At 45.6% G+C, this 15704-nt stretch overlaps 1 protein-coding gene and 1 pseudogene across 1 annotated transcript; both read right to left on the minus strand.

The window, feature by feature from the left end:
- Positions 1-11667: 11667 nt before the first annotated feature.
- Positions 11668-12214, minus strand: LOC123409478 (annotated as a pseudogene).
- A 48-nt stretch (positions 12215-12262) lies between these two features.
- On the minus strand, positions 12263-13141 carry LOC123409479 (DNA replication complex GINS protein PSF2-like). Its single transcript, XM_045102367.1, has 3 exons — positions 13060-13141; positions 12875-12949; positions 12263-12406 (listed from the first exon to the last, which is right to left on the minus strand). The coding sequence occupies exons 1-3, from the start codon at positions 13105-13107 to the stop codon at positions 12263-12265; spliced, it is 267 nt and encodes an 88-aa protein (XP_044958302.1). The 5' UTR covers positions 13108-13141.
- Positions 13142-15704: the final 2563 nt, after the last annotated feature.

Below are 15704 nucleotides of genomic sequence, written 5' to 3' on the forward strand. Positions count from 1 at the left end.
GGTTTAAGTAAAGCTTACCAAAGACGGCTTGCGTCATGTTGGAGATATGACGCTTTAAGCCGGACAATTCCTGTTGAACAGTCGCCAGCCTAGCTTCAGCTTTCTCTGCTCTCTTCAAGGCGGCATTTTGGTCAGCCTGAGTTTTTTTCAACTCGACCTTGAGTTTCACCAGTTCGGCCAAGGCCAATTGACATTTTTCCTCCGACTGAGCTCGGGCGTCTTGTTGTCCAGCTAAATTTTTCCTTAAATCGCCCAGCGTTGATTCGGTCTGAGCAAGATTTTCCTGTTGAAAATTTAAAATAAGGGCAAGTCTCAGAACTACTGCAAAGCAATATCCCTGACACTTGGGGGCTAATGTATAATTTTTTAGATGAAAATTATACAAAAATCAAGACCCGGCTCATCTTTTTACTGATGACCCGGCCCTTGGGGTTACTGGTCGTGAAGGTTTTTCTAAATTTTTAAGACCCGGCTCATCTTTTTACTGATGACCCGGCCCTTGGGGGTTAATGGGAATAATAAAGTATAACAAGATTTACCTCATGTTTTTTGTTTAACATCTGCAGCATGTTTTTCTCCATCTCATAGCTTGCTTCCAGGCGACTTGCAAAGCCAGAGCAGAGTTCCTTAAACTCCAAATTGGCATACTCGGAAAGTTTCGCCTTGGAGAGCCCAGACTCGGGAATGGCTTGGGAGGAGGATGCTACATGTTTGGATAAAATTGTCGCCGCCGGCTTAGAAAAGCCAGAACCAGTAATAACCACAGCATCTGGGTCTTCTGTTGTTGTCAATGGGCTCGGCGGCTTAGGGGCATCCATTGTTTCCTTAGGCGACTCAGGAAGATCCACTTGAGTCGCGGGCTCAGTCTGATCCGGATTGTCTTGAGTTGGAGTTGATTCTTTCGTGGGTTCTGAAGCCGCGTCAGGAGTTGATCCACTGGTTTTCCTCTTCTTGGCTTGTGCCCTGGAAAAAGGGAATAAGCACGTTAAGGAATTGAAAAGCTCGGTATTCTCAAAAGTTACGGCAAGGTTATCAAAAGACTTACCCCAGAACTCGAATCATTGGTGGAAGTGTCGACATCACTGAGTCGCCGGAAGTGGGAGGAGAGTTCTGCAAAAGAATTATACGCCAATAATACAGGCGGGTTACGAGCGTGATCCAAAGAAACATGAAGAATGGCTACTCGTAAAGAATACCTCGCTTGGTTTTCTTTTATTTGTTGCTGGTAAACCGAATACCAGGTCGCCAGAGTGACTTCGTGTTTTCCGGTTTGAGGTGTGTTGTGCTTTCTTCAGTAGGAAATTTGGGTCCAGATAAGCATTTGGATGTGAGAGGGGAACTTTCCCACAAATTCTCCTGGCCGGCTTAGGTGGAGAAGGAGATGAATCGGAGGAAACAGAAATTACCTCAACAGAGTCCTCCTGGCTTTCGTTATCCTCATTCTATTTCAAGGAAAGGGAGAGATATAAATATAAAGGTAAACAGTAACAGGTGGCGAGTGAAAAGAGGACGAATTTTTACCTCTGAAGGTGCATCGCCGACTTGAGATTCGTCGACTTCGGATCGTTCAGCCGTAGCAGATTTGCCTTTACCCTTGGTTTTCTTTGAGGGCGGCTTGACATTTTTCATGGCTTGCTTTTTGGGCCTCCTAGACCAAAACTTATCGCCTTTGTGAAATGGAATATATTATGAAACCACAATACAAATGAAGCATAAATATTAAAGAGCAAAGGCGGGTCAGGTTTGTTTACCTTGGGCGCCGGGTTAATTTTGCAGAAGGGCTTAAGGCCGATTTAGCCGCACTTTCCCGCAGACTCGCCAGTCAGCTTTTTGATAATGGTAACAATGTCCTTTTCCGTTAAAGCTGTGCGAAAATAGCATTGAGCATGATCCAGGGTGCCATCAAACTCACACATCAGACCATCCCGGCGGCTCAGAGGGAGGATACGCCATTCAACCCAGCAGCGGATTAGGTCGACCCCGGTAAGACCGTTGTTCGTCAAAGATCTTAGTTCAGATAGTATTGGGATGAATTCCGATTCCTCCTCCTCGGTAAGCTTGTCTGGGAGCTCGAAGTTGGTCGGAAGGCGAGTTGGCCTGTAACCCAGAAGCTTGTTCTCGCCAGCAAGAGACATCTCTTGACAGTAAAACCAAGACTCGCCCCAGCCTTTGGGATGGCTAGGCATGATGAGTGAGGGGAATGGTCTATCCCTGCGGCACTGGACATTGACGCCACCAAGTTCCAAGCTGGGGCCGTTATGGAATTCCGTTTGGCGATTCAGATGGAAAAAATGCCAGAATAAGGGGACAGAAGGCTCGATCCGTAGGTAAGCCTCACAGAGAACTTGGAATTGGCTCAAATTACTTATGGAATTGGGTCCCAGATCCTGGAGACGGACGTTCATGAAAGTCAAGGCGTCCCTAAGAAACTTTGATCCGGGCGGCTTAAAACCTCGCTCCAGGTGTTCAACAAAAACTATTATTTCCCCTTCTTTGGGGTTAGGGAGATCTTCTCCTAACCAGGTGCGCCAGCCAATAACATCCTGAGGATCCAAACAGCCCGTTTTCACATAATTGGCTAATACGGCGTCATCAACCTTGGTAGGAAGCCAGTCACTCTTGAAGACGGCACCCATGCTACAAATAAGTAAAATATGATATTACATGTCTTGGACACCTACTATATGGGATGGAATCGGTTCATTTAACCCGCCGAGTACTTTGATTAAAGAAAGGTTTAACACGCCAGATCAAAGGGCCGAGTTGGGTCACTATGGCGACTTACGGAAGTGTGGTTATTCCCAAGGGCTACGTTCTGAAGACGGTAAAAGCGTTTCATTTGAAGTGCCAGGAGATGAAGACTACAAACAACTTTTTGCGAACAGTAAATAAGGAATGGATCTACCAGACAGACACGAAAAACCTACAGAAAATGACTGGGCGCAACAGTTTATTATCAAATAATGCCCTTCGTTTGGTGAAGACACTATTTTCAAAGATTCACGAGTACAACGGATAAGTAAAGGTATTCGGAACACTAGCTATCCTACCAACACTCGTGCTAATCAATTCAGAGCAGATAGCATCTATGTGCAAGGAGCTTCAAGAATACGGCAATGGCGGAAGTTCAAGCGGAGAATAAATCTACTCCTAAAGATAAATGGAAGCCTAACCTGATGCTGTCGGGTGAGAAGAGCTGACGGTGATGGGGTTTGCTGGAGAAGCACGGGCGACTCGTAAAGCGAAGAAGTTTCCGACGACGACGAGGTTCGTGGTGAATGGCGAGGTGACCGACGACGATGCAGTCGAAGAAGACGATGGCAGATGTGTTGGTTCCGGCGCGAGGATGGACAACGGCGGAAGCCCACGGGCGGCCCCGGAGCTCCTCGCGTGAAGGTCGAAGGCGCGGTCGGCGACGGATTCCTCGGGGCGATGCGGTTTTCTCGCTGCGCCGGTGGGGAGGAAGGTGACAAGACTGGTAGGTGGGAAGCGATAGCTCTGTCCCCCCGGCCTATTTATCAAGGCAGGTGCTGGAATCGAGGCACCATGAGCGGGAACCGCCGGGGGATAAAAGATTCGCTATAAATGTGCGCCGAAAATTTCGGGATAACAATGCGCTAAAGATCCGTTGGAGTTGTGGTGATCTTCCTGAAAAAAGAGGAGTAAGAAAAGGCCAGTTAGTAATGATCTGGCGACTTAAGGGATTTTCAGTGCCCAAAAGGCAATGGCGGGTGTGCAATTTTTTGACAGATGAAGAAAAATAGGGGATGAATCGCCTTCAATGGAGCAGAGGTATTGGCGTGAAGAAGAAAGGTTCAAGTCAATTTGGGGCCTAATGTTGGGGATGTGACCTTTGGATGACCCGCCCTAATTGGGCCAGGTTATCCATTGGGCGATTCATCTAAATGTTTAGTTGGGCCTCGCTTTGGCCGAATCAAAGTTGTACGATGAGTATGGCTCTCGGCGGGTCTCCCAGCTTTGGAAGATGGCGATTCAAAGACCATATTGGTCACGAGTTGTAGAAAGGAAGGAATCCTTGTAAACCCTAGGGAATCGACCTATATATAAAGGCGAGGTCCCGGGGGACAGGGGGGGGGGAAGAAATCATCGAGTGCTAGGTTTAGGCGAGTCACGCCTCCCTTGTAATCGAATCCATATCAATACACACAAAGCAGGACGTAGGCTATTACCTCCTCTCGAGGGGCCGAACCTGGGTAAATCGCCGCGTCTCTCCCGCTTAACCCCTTTGAGTCGCCACCAAGGTGCGATGGCTCCAGTACTAAGTCCTTTCACGAGGACATCTGTCGTGAAAAAACCACGACACACTGTCTGGCGTTTAGTTTTGAGGAGACGCCTCCAGCTGCCGCCTTCACCGAACCTCAGATAGCCGAGGTGCGAAATATTATCAGCCCCAACACACTCAAGAAGGTGGTCTCTGAGCAGATGAACTGGATCCCATTACATCAGCAGAAGAAGGGACGGAAAAGAAAGAATAACAAGGGTGCGAGCCAGCCGGCACTGAGTACGATCCGTGCTCTGGACGGGCCACCTTCACCTAAGGATATCTCGAGGAGGGTGCATGTGGCGGGTAGGCCGATGCTACCGACTAATCTGCTCAATGCTGCAACCGGTGCTATGCGGAGTCTGCATGACAGTGTTCTTTGTTTGGAGAAGCGGCGTCTCTCCGAGAATAATGTGGCATACCCGGTTTTCGTGGCCAAGGTGCCAGAGGGCAAGGGCTTTGTCGCTAGCGCCATCGGGGGTATGATCGTCCTGCGGTTTGCTGACATCTTCGCTATGTTTAACCTTCATCCGCTGCACTACACCTTCGTTCGGCTATTTTCGCCGAGTATGGAGATGCGGATCATTAGAGAGAAGACCCCGGACCTAGTGATAGTCGACCCCTTCTATATGCGTGCCAAGATCTTGGGCAGCGCTGGGGACCGGCAAGTCGCGAGTTCATACCTCGAAGGCGTCATTCTGGCAAACTCAGAAAAGGATAACTTCCTCGTGCCTTACTTTCCCTAGTAAGTTATCCCCTCATTGCCACGTAACGTATGATTTCTTAGATTTTGATCGTCCTTTTTTTTCTAACATTCCGTGTTTTGTGCAGTGACACACGTTGCCCACTCATCCTCTTAAGCCTGAAATATTCCACGGCCACGTATTTCGAGTCGGACCGTCAGTCAAAAAAAGACTACACAAATATCAAGAAAGTTCTTGATGAAGCTCTTCCCGGCTACGCCATATCTGGAGGCACCTTCAGCAGGACAGGTCTCAGGCACGGCAAGCACGTGTTCACCCACAATACGACGTTCGCCTGCGTCAAGCAGCCGCCTGGCAGTCAGAAGGATGCCTACTACGCCCTCCATCACATGCGGGCGATCATACGGGACAATAATCACCTTCGGCTACCAAATAATCTCAAAGATTGGCCGCACGCTTGTCGGCATCCAGGATGCGGACATCAGACAAGAATTCATTCGCATCCAGTCGGAGTTTGCGGAAATCATCCATCAAGATGTCCTTCTTACCTCGGGGCAGTTCTACCTCAGATCTCCGCTGTCCAATAGTGAGATAGATACAATGCTACAAATGCAGGCTGACAACGACCGCAATTTCATGACCATCACGAAAGACGGCGGCTTCATCCACGTTCCCGTGAATCGCTACTAATTCATGTTGCAATATTAAACTTTAATGAACTGGTATGTCTCTTTGGTTTGGACAGTCGTTCAACTTATATATAATCGATGCTATTTATTAGTAGGACCATGAATCGTGTTGTTATAGTTGTAATATTAAACTTTAATGAACTTGTATGTCTCTGTGAATTGCTACTAACATTTTGTTTGGCTAGTGCATAGAGATGTCGTCGTATGTCGTGTACAAGGGTAAGGTTCCCGCAGTCTACGACGACTGGGAGGAGTGTCGGAGACAGGTTCACCGATTCAGCGGTAACAGTTACAAAGGATACACCACAAGGGCGGAGGCGGAAGTTAGATACGCGCGCTATCTAGCGGGAGAGAGGAGGGAGCGTTGGAGGAACCGGATGAAGACCAGTTTCATTGCAATTATACTCATCGTGATGACCGCAGCTCTCTTCTATATGTGATGGTAGTTTAGATGGTCGATATATCGACTTGTAATGTGAAGACAAACTCGCTACTCGCGGTCTCGAGACTTGTAATGTTCTAACTTTGTTCGGTATTTTAAATTCGGAGACTAATGTGATGAATTGTATTCGGAGACTAATCTTCTATTGCATTCGATAAATCTGTTGTTTATATGTTGTGCTATCTATATTCTGTGCAATAATATATTTTGTAATCTGTGCAAATATCAGAAAAAATAAAATAAATACCTAATATTCATACTAGTGGCGCATCACTCAGCACACTAGTGGCGCATCACTCAGCACACTAGTGCACCATTAGTAAGTCATATGGGTAAATATGGCCCTGGGAGGCATACTAATGGCGCACCATAAGCTATACTAATGGCGCACCTAGATCTATACTAATGGCGCACCAGGATATATACTAATGGCGCACCGGGATCTATACTAATGGCGCATCAGGATATATACTAATGACTTACTACCTGGTGCGCCATTAGTATAACAGACACTAATGACGCACCGTGAGCAATACTAATGGCGCACTACCTGGTGCGCCATTAGTATACCAGATACTAATGGCGCATTTGTGGTGCACCATTAGTAAAAAAAATTAATGGCGTGATGCTAGTGGCGCACCTATAGTGCGCCATTAGTAGCAAAAATAGGTGCGCCATTAGCAAGCCTTTTCCTAGTAGTGACAATATTTCCATTTGATAGCCAATGGAAAACATAGAAAGAAAAAATAATCCAGCTTGAGCAAGATGAGGGTACATTTGTGGGACACGAGAATCTGAAATTGTATATCTCGAAATATTATAAAGTTTTGTTCGGGGCTCGAGAGGATAACTTCGTATCCATGAATGAGCATATGAGCGGGGACATACCTCAGCTCGGAACCGACGAGAATGACACTGTATTATCCATGCCTTTTACGAAGAAAGAGGTGTTTGAAGCAATATTACAAATGAAAAATAATAAAGCACTAGGCTCAGACGGATTTTCGACAGAGTTTTATAAGAGATGTTGGCACATTATCAAAGGTGATTTGTTACCTATGTTCCAAGACTTATACAACGAAAACCTGCAGCTATTCCATCTTAATTATGGGACAATGACATTGTTGCCAAAGAAGGAAGGAGCGGTGCCTATCGAACAATTTAGACCTATTTGCCTTTTCAATGTCAGCTTCAAGATTTTCACTATAGTAGGCACGAATAGGTTGACGAAGATTGCACATGAGTCAAACAGCTTTCATGCGAGGCAGGAACATACTTGAGGGTGTGGTAGTCCTTCATGAAACGCTGCATGAAATCCAATCGAAGAAACTAGATGGAGTAATCTTCAAGGTGTATTTCGAGAAGGCCTATGATAAGGTTGGGTGTCCTTTCCTACAGCAGGCACTACGTATGAAGGGTTTTGATGAAATATGGAGAAAACATATTGAATCCTTTGTACAAAAAGGAAGTGTTGGAGTTAAAATCAATGATGACATGGGTCATTTCTTCCAAACACTTAAAGGTCTCGGGCAGGGAGATCCAATGTCACCTATCCTATTTAACATAGTTGCTGATATGTTGGCAATTCTAATAGGAAGGGCTAAACAGGAAGGCCAAGTAGGTGGACTCGTGCCGCATCTGGTGGATGATGGCGTTTCCATTCTACAATATGCTGATGATACTATCCTCTTCTTGGAGCATGATATAGAAAAAGCGAGAAATATGAAACTCATACTCTGCCTTTTTGAACAATTATCAGGATTAAAAATAAATTTTTATAAGAGTGAGTTGTTTTTCTTTGGCAAAGCCAAGGATGAACAAAATGCTTATAAACAATTGTTCGGTTGTGAATTCGGAAGCCTACCGTTTAGGTGTCTAGGCATACCCATTCACCACAGGAAACTTTCAAAGAGAGAGTGGAAATGCATCGAAGACCGCCACTAGTGGGGACGGGGCCTTTAGCCCCGGCCCGTAAGGGGCTTTAGTACCGGTTCACCAACCGGGACTATAGGGGCGGGACTAAAGGACTAACCTTTAGTCCCGGCCCTGTTACAAGCCGGGACTAAAGGTGCTCCACGTGGGCGCCTCGTAGCGCCCTAGGGGCAGGCCCTTTAGTCCCGGTTCGTTACACGGACCGGGACTAAAGAGTTTCAGATTTTGCTTATTTTTGGGTTTTTTTGAATGAAATTACTTTTGGGTTTTAGGATTTTAGGGTTTAGGTGTTCGGGAGATTAACGTGATGCCTCGTTTGGTGTTCGGGAATTAGTTTTCATATAATTTAAATAGAAATAATTATGCATATATATATAAGATTAACTTATCTTACAAGCGAGCATATATATACAATTATATGGAGATCTGAATTATCGGGACTAGAGTCCGTCTATTCGATTACATGGACGAACATCAGTAATGGCCCCTAGCTACACTAAATCGTCCTTTGTCATCTATAGCTTCCGTCCTCAGAAAGGCCGCAAGCTCCTCTGCAACAGAAATCGCGCGTTGCTCTAGTAGGACCTTCGTCGTCATGGCCGTGTACTATATAAGAAGAGGAGATGAATACGAATATCAATCATGATAACAAAGAATGACGGGTCAAAATAGAGGTGTGAATGTTCATTGCTTACGTCGAATCTGTGATCCTTGTGCTCAGAGGTAAACGTGCGAATGGTCTCGCAAACATAGTATCCGCATAGATGCGTTCCCCGTGGCTGCTGGTCGCACTTTACGAGAATAGAATATATATAATCAAAATAATAGTCTAGCATCATAAATGTATTGAAAATAGAAGTATATCATACTACTACTTACCTGAGCCGCTCTAAAGGTCAGGTTCTCAGGAAAGTTACCGGGAGTCACGCACTTGAACCGCTTCCAAACCCTGGCCGAAAAGGATAATGATTTGCTAAGTTTTTCATTAATTGATACATCAGAAAATCATCGAAAGAGACCGATAGAGCGCAAGTATGATTGAAATTACCCTTGGAGCATGTCCTGCAGGCTTTGGAACTGTTCCAAGGGTCTCGATAATGGGTCGAAGGCATCAACTCTTCCCTTATCAATTTGAATGTCCAACAAAATCCAATGGAAGCTGCACATGTATATATATATATATATATATATATATATGTGTGTGTGTGTGTGTGTGTGTGTGTGTGTGTGTGTGTGTGTGTGTGTGTGTTTGTGTGTGTGTGTGTGTGTCAGTAACTTACCAATTACACTTATAAGTGAATGGACACAACAGAGTAAAGACCCTAACCTGAAGTTGTATGGAAACAGTATGTGGTCACAGAAATTTTGATCTGTTAGAAACCTTAGAAGGTTTTCCTCCGTCTCCTTGGGTTTATCAGTTAGCGTTATAAACAAAACATGATACAAGGACATTATAAACAGAAGTGTAGCTTCAAGTATGTTTTGGTTGTTTTTTTGAACCAGAAATCTTATCAAATGGACCAACCAATCATGTCTTAATACCAAAAAAAAAGCGTACACCAACGCGATAATAATTAGGGTTAAACAGAATATGATGTTCCTTGCATACAAATTAGTATTTTTTTCAAAAACTTCAGATTGAAGTCTGGAATTAAATAAAATGCCATACACATTGACGCATATTTATGGATCTTAGTTATTTGATGGGGAAGATAGACGTGGAGATAAATGACATTCGTATCAAGCTTAACAACGAACAACACTTTTTCCCATAGTTGTTTGTGAGAGATATAGGTATTCAAATCACAATGTGTAAAAGAGGTGAACTAACAAAGGAAACCATCATACTTAAAAAAACGTAAAGGTAAGCATGGAGATGATATTGTTGTTAGGAGCATTGCATATTACCATGATGTGAGAGGGGTCTAGCCCAGCCAAGTCTGCAACAGTTGCTTATGTTAGCTCACATCGATTCTGCTCCATCGCTTGTGATTTAAGGTGATAGGGTGTGCTGCTGGTTGCATAGTTGCAATAGTAATGAGTTTGCAGACCTAATATAAAGTTGTTACTAAGAAATACTCCTATGTCCCAAAATAAGTGTCCCACATTTAACACTAAGTTATGCGAGCATAATGATACAACTGGGACAATCCTAAACATCATCCAACTATGCAATTTTGGCATTGCTGAACCAACATACGTCTTCTATCAGCGCTAGCCAAAGAGATAGCAATTTTATGCAGAAACCTAATTAGTAGATCATAAGAAGCCCATGACTCTAGCGCCTTCTTGCATAGAAAATTTTGATGTGAGGTAGTATACCTCTATCAGGACTCCGAGGTGTTGAGAGCTAACTTAGAGTGCAGATTGAGATAAGAAAGCTGAATCATGTCCTACTAAAGAACTTCCCTATGTTGCAAAACAAACAACATGGTATCAACCTTTCTCACTAACAGTAAAGAACAACAAATCATTTAGTTGATCAAACTTGTCCTGAATAAAAAAGTTAGTTGAAACCACACAACGAATTCTTGGAATTTTATTTGAAGCGTGAAGCAGTTGTATGCACTCATGCACTGCTTGAGTGCATGACCATTCTAATTAACTGTATACATATCAATCAGCGAATAAATTGAGGGAGAATAGGGGTACTTTGCCTCACGTATGGGAGTATCTTCATAGATGATTGGAGTGACAAGTTGAGGGTCCAACTCCAATACAGCTATGCTAAATACTAAGTCAGCAATCCATGTTAAACTACAAAAGAACTCTGCTCCAAAGAAGCATGCCCAAACAACACCACATGGTTTGCTCACGTACGTCATGTATTAAACTAGATGAAGGGAACTTGATTTGTACTCTAGATATGCTGTGAACTAAACTACTGGAGTATATAACTACTGGAAGACAAGAATAGATGGCCGCATGCATCGATTGATGCAGAGGCCGGGGCTTTAACTCCTTTTCTAAAAAAAGTAATAGTAAGATATGGAACTGTTATGTGAAGGGCACTCGTGTTAAGTAAACTTGATAGAGCAACAAGTACATGAATGTTGGTTTCTGCTGGACAAGGGTAGAAGGAAGGTACAAATATTCTGTGCAGTAGAATTGGGCATTTCTCAGGTGTAGCAGTTATCACAGAACCATATTAAACTGAATTAAAAGGGCAGGATAGAATATTGACACAGTTTTCTTTATAAAATCTGCAAGAAAGGAATAAAGGAGGTTCTAACAGTTGATGTTGACATGCTTACTGACCAGACAAGATGGGCTCCTTCTTTTTTTTAAGTTGGCCTAAGAAATTTTGTATTCTACTTTATGAACAATCTACTATCCGGTCAAGTCCGGACAGGACTCCACTAACTAAGCATCATGACAACGACATGGAAACATATCCACCAAATTTCCATCATGGCAATCGAACCGAACCCACTAGTTTTGCACCATGAAAAACCAAATATGAATCCACCTTGTGGAATAGAAACTCCGCAGTTATGGAGACAGAAATGCATGATTTGGCACAGCCAGCCAAAATTTACACATACCGGCGAGAAACCATAAGATAATCCTTAGTCTAATTTGACCACTAATACTAACATGTAAACTGTATCCATTTCTTTACAAAAGGGTTTCCCCCTGCTTTGTGGTCAAAATATACTGACCACTAATACTAACTCTGTATTTCAGTTGGTGCAGCAACAACAAAGTGCCAATTTGGGAGATACTCTTACATGGCTTGAGCAATCTGAGAGTACTTGGCAGGAAAACAAGGTTGAAATTAAGTAGTGGGGAGGAGCGGGCGGGCAACAATTACTTGTGATGGAGTAGTTATGCTCTAGCGTGGCGAGCGAAAGAGGAAGCAGTCGGCGGTGCAGGTGTGGTCGCAGATGGCCTTGACGGCGGGCAGGACGTCTCGAGGTCGGTGTTGAGCAGCGGCAGGGCGGAGATGTCCACGTGCTCCACGCGAATCCCGAGGACCCCGACTCCTCACACACTAGCCGCGCTGGCGAGGGCAGCGAGGAAGCCGCGGGGCTCGAGGTTGGTGACGGTGGTGATGACGACCTTGTCGGTGGATTCAGAGTCGGTCGGAGGAGGAGTTGGGGTCGCATGCACAGGGGCATCTCGACGGTGATGGCCCAAGAATGGGCGATGACAGCGATGAAGGTCAGGCCGGTGTTGGCGCGAGCGAGGGCGTTGACAGGAAATGAAGCTACTAAAACAAGCGAGCGAACAAACACTCACCAACAGTCATCCACTCGGGTGCACGTATGGTGCACTTGCCACGCCTCTTGAGCCCCACAGCGAGCCACAGAGGGACCTTGCTTGGAATTTGGGGGAAGAAGGGTCCGAAATCCCCCTACATGGTGAAGGTGAGTACAATGTTAGTCAAGACTGGCCAGATGTGTAGCACCACTTGACATTTGTCTATTGCTTGGTCTGTTGCAAAAAAAAATGGTTCCCTGCAGATCCTTTAATGCTCCATTCAAAAATTGTTGCCAAAATTTTAGCCAACCCAGAGTGGAGGATTGCTTCATCAATGTTTGGTAGTAGAAACCAAACATACCTAGACATGACTGACCTCTAAAATTGGCCCAACCCTCTCAAAAATTCCCACAAAATGATACTATACAGCAACCAACAGTCAGCACAACATCTATGTGTACCAGTGACTAGACAGCAAATGATGCATAAAGTATCTAGACAAGTACTGTGTTATAAATGGTCGGATAAAATCTAAAGAAATGGAGGTGCAGTGTACATAACTACTAGTGAACTAGGAGAAAAATACTGCTAAGTAAATTGAAAATTCGTTGAGAGCACGCACGCAGATCATGTTGAGGGCCTCCATGAGGATGTTGGGGACGATCTCGACGATCTCGTCCTCCGCCACGAACTCCACCTGCACCAGCCAACCAGCCGCCATCACAAATGGAGCCAGTAGCGAGGGAACATGCCCTCCTAGGTCGACAAGGATAAATACAGATACGAGTGGGTGAAGGGGTGGATGACCTCGGAGGGCGAGAAGAGGGAGAGATGCGGGTCGGACTGCCCCGCCATGGCGATTCGGGCGGAGAGCAGGGGCGGATCTGGATGGTGCACCGGGTGCCTCGAAGTCGAACCCCAGTGGCTGAACACCGGGACGGGGTGGAGACAGCGGGAACGCGACGCGCCGGCGAGGAAAAAGGGGAATGGCGACGGCGGCGGCGCCGCACGTGAGAGTACTCGGTGTCGCACGTCAGGATGGTGTTGGCGCGGGCGAGGGCGGCGAGGAAGGGCTTGACGGCTGCGGCGGGGTGGTGGTCATCTGAGTACTCGGTGTCGAGCGAGGATACGCGTGGGGATTCAGTGGATGGGTGGGTGGAGGGGGAGTGGAGGCGCGCTAGCCACCAGTGGTGGTGGCCCTTGGTCTTGGCCCAGACCAGCTCCTCGGTGGCTAGGGTTTGGGGCGGGGGCTCGTTCTGCCTCTCGGATGGGAGCGGGGAGGAGAGGAAGAGGAGTGTGGATCTGGGAGAGAGAGAATGGGGATCGGGGGAGGGCAGATGGAGGTGGAGAGATGGGGCGCTGTTAGAAGGCCGTCCCCTTTGCCGTCTGCCTGGGGATAAGCTGACGACAAAGGGGTCAAGGCAGAAGGCAAAGAGACCCTAGGCTGACGATAAAGAGACCCCTGACGGTAAAGAGGATGGTTTTAGCTATGGTGATTTTTTGCCGTCTGTGTGAACCATCTTTGTCATTAGCCGTGTCTTTACTGTCTGCTTATTCCATCTTTGCCATCTGCCACCAGAGGGCAAAGAACGCACTCATGGCAAAGAGTATCTTTGCAATCAGTTAGTTATTTGCCATCTGTTTGCTGGTAGCTGACGGCAAAGAATCTCTTTGCCATCAGCCAACAGACGGCAAAGATCAGGCAGACGCCAAATTCCCTGATTCCTGTAGTGGTACCATATTTGTGCCTTTTCTCTCTTATTTTGCAAGGTTTATTTGAAGAGGGAGAATTCAGGCAGCTGGAATTCTGGACTGGAAAATGAGCAAATCTTAGTCCACTATTCTCCACATCTCCGAATGCCCTGAAAAGTTATGTGGATTTTTTGGGATATACTGGGCGAAAGAAGTACCGGAAGGGGGCTGCCAGGGCTCCACAAGCCCTGCCACCGCAACCCCCCTGGTCGCGGAGTGGGGGCTTGTCGGCTCCCTGACGGCCCACTAGCCCCCCTCTTTTGCTATATGAAGGGTTTTGGTCCAGAAAAAAAATCATTCGGTAGCTTTTTCGTGGTTTCGCCGCCGCCACGAGGCGGAACTTGAGCAGATGCAATCTAGAGCTCCGGCAGGACGATCCTACCGGGGAAACTTCCCTCCCGGGGGGAAATTATCGCCATCGTCATCACCAACACTCCTCTCGTCGGAGGGGAGGCATCTTCATCAACATCTTCATCAGCACCATCTCCTCTCCAATCCCTAGTTCATCTCTTGTAACCAATCTTCGTCTAGCAACTCCGATTGGTACTTGTAAGGTTGCTAGTAGTGTTGATTACTCTTTGTAGTTGATGCTAGTTGGATTACTTGGTGGAAGAGTTTATGTTCAGATCCTTGATGCTATTCATTACACCTCTGATCATGATTATGATTATGCTTTATGAGTAGTTACTTTTGTTCCTGAGGACATGGGATAAGTCATGCTGATAATAGTCATGTGAATTTGATATTCGTTCGGTATTTTGATATGTTGTATGTTGTCTTTTCCTCTAGTGGTGTTATGTGAACGTCGACTACATAACACTTCACCATATTTGGGCCTAGAGGAAGGCATTGGGAAGTAGTAAGTAGATGATGGGTTGCTGGAGTGACAGAAGCTTAAACCCTAGTCTATGCGTTGCTTCGTGAGGGGCAGATTTGGATCCACTAGTTTAATGCTATGGTTAGACTTTGTCTTAATTCTTCCTTTGTAGTTGTGGATGCTTGCGAGATAGGTTAATCATAAGTGAGATGCTTGTCCAAGTAAGGGCAGTACCCAAGCGCCGGTCCACCCACATATCAAAATATCAAAGTAACGAACGCGAATCATATGAACATGATGAAACTAGCATGACAGAAATTCCCATGTGTCCTCGGGAGCGCTTTTCCTCCTATAAGACTTTGTTCAGGCTTGTCCCTTGCTACAAAAGGGATTGGGCCACTTGCTGCACCGTTGCTACTACTTGTTACTTGTTACTTTTTGCTTGCTACGTTTCACCTTGCTACACAATCACTTGTTACCGCTACTTTCAGTGCTTGCAGTTATTACCTTGCTGAAATCCGTTTATCAGAGCCTTATGCTCGTTGGGTTCGACACTCTTACTTATCGAAAGGACTAGGATTGATCCCCTATACTTGTGGGTCATCAAGACTCTTTTCTGGCGCTGTTGCCGGTGAGTGAAGCTCCTTTGGTAAGTGGAAATTGGTAAGGAAACATCTATATTCTCTGCTGAAATTTATTGTCACTTGTCACTATGGAAGCTGTTCCTTTGAGGAGTTTGTTCGGGGTATCTTCACCACGAACGGAAGCACGAGGAGTTGTTCCTCAACCTGAGGTACCTACTAAAAATATCTTTTATGAAATTCCTTCGGGTATGGTTGAGAAAATGCTGGCTAATCCTTTCACAAGAGATGGATCTTCACAT

The sequence above is a fragment of the Hordeum vulgare genome, chromosome 7H (assembly GCF_904849725.1).
Source record: "Hordeum vulgare subsp. vulgare chromosome 7H, MorexV3_pseudomolecules_assembly, whole genome shotgun sequence".
Lineage (NCBI taxonomy): Eukaryota > Viridiplantae > Streptophyta > Magnoliopsida > Poales > Poaceae > Hordeum > Hordeum vulgare.

Bases quoted from the DNA above. Each gene is read 5' to 3' on its own strand.
- LOC123409479 (XM_045102367.1), bottom strand. From the start codon at position 13,107: ATGGCGGGGCAGTCCGACCCGCATCTCTCCCTCTTCTCGCCCTCCGAG. The intron at 12,950-13,059 runs GTCATCCACCCC...TGGCTGGTGCAG, and splicing joins CCCTCTTCTCGCCCTCCGAG to GTGGAGTTCGTGGCGGAGGA. The intron at 12,407-12,874 runs GTGCGTGCTCTC...TTCACCATGTAG, and splicing joins AGGCCCTCAACATGATCTGC to GGGGATTTCGGACCCTTCTT.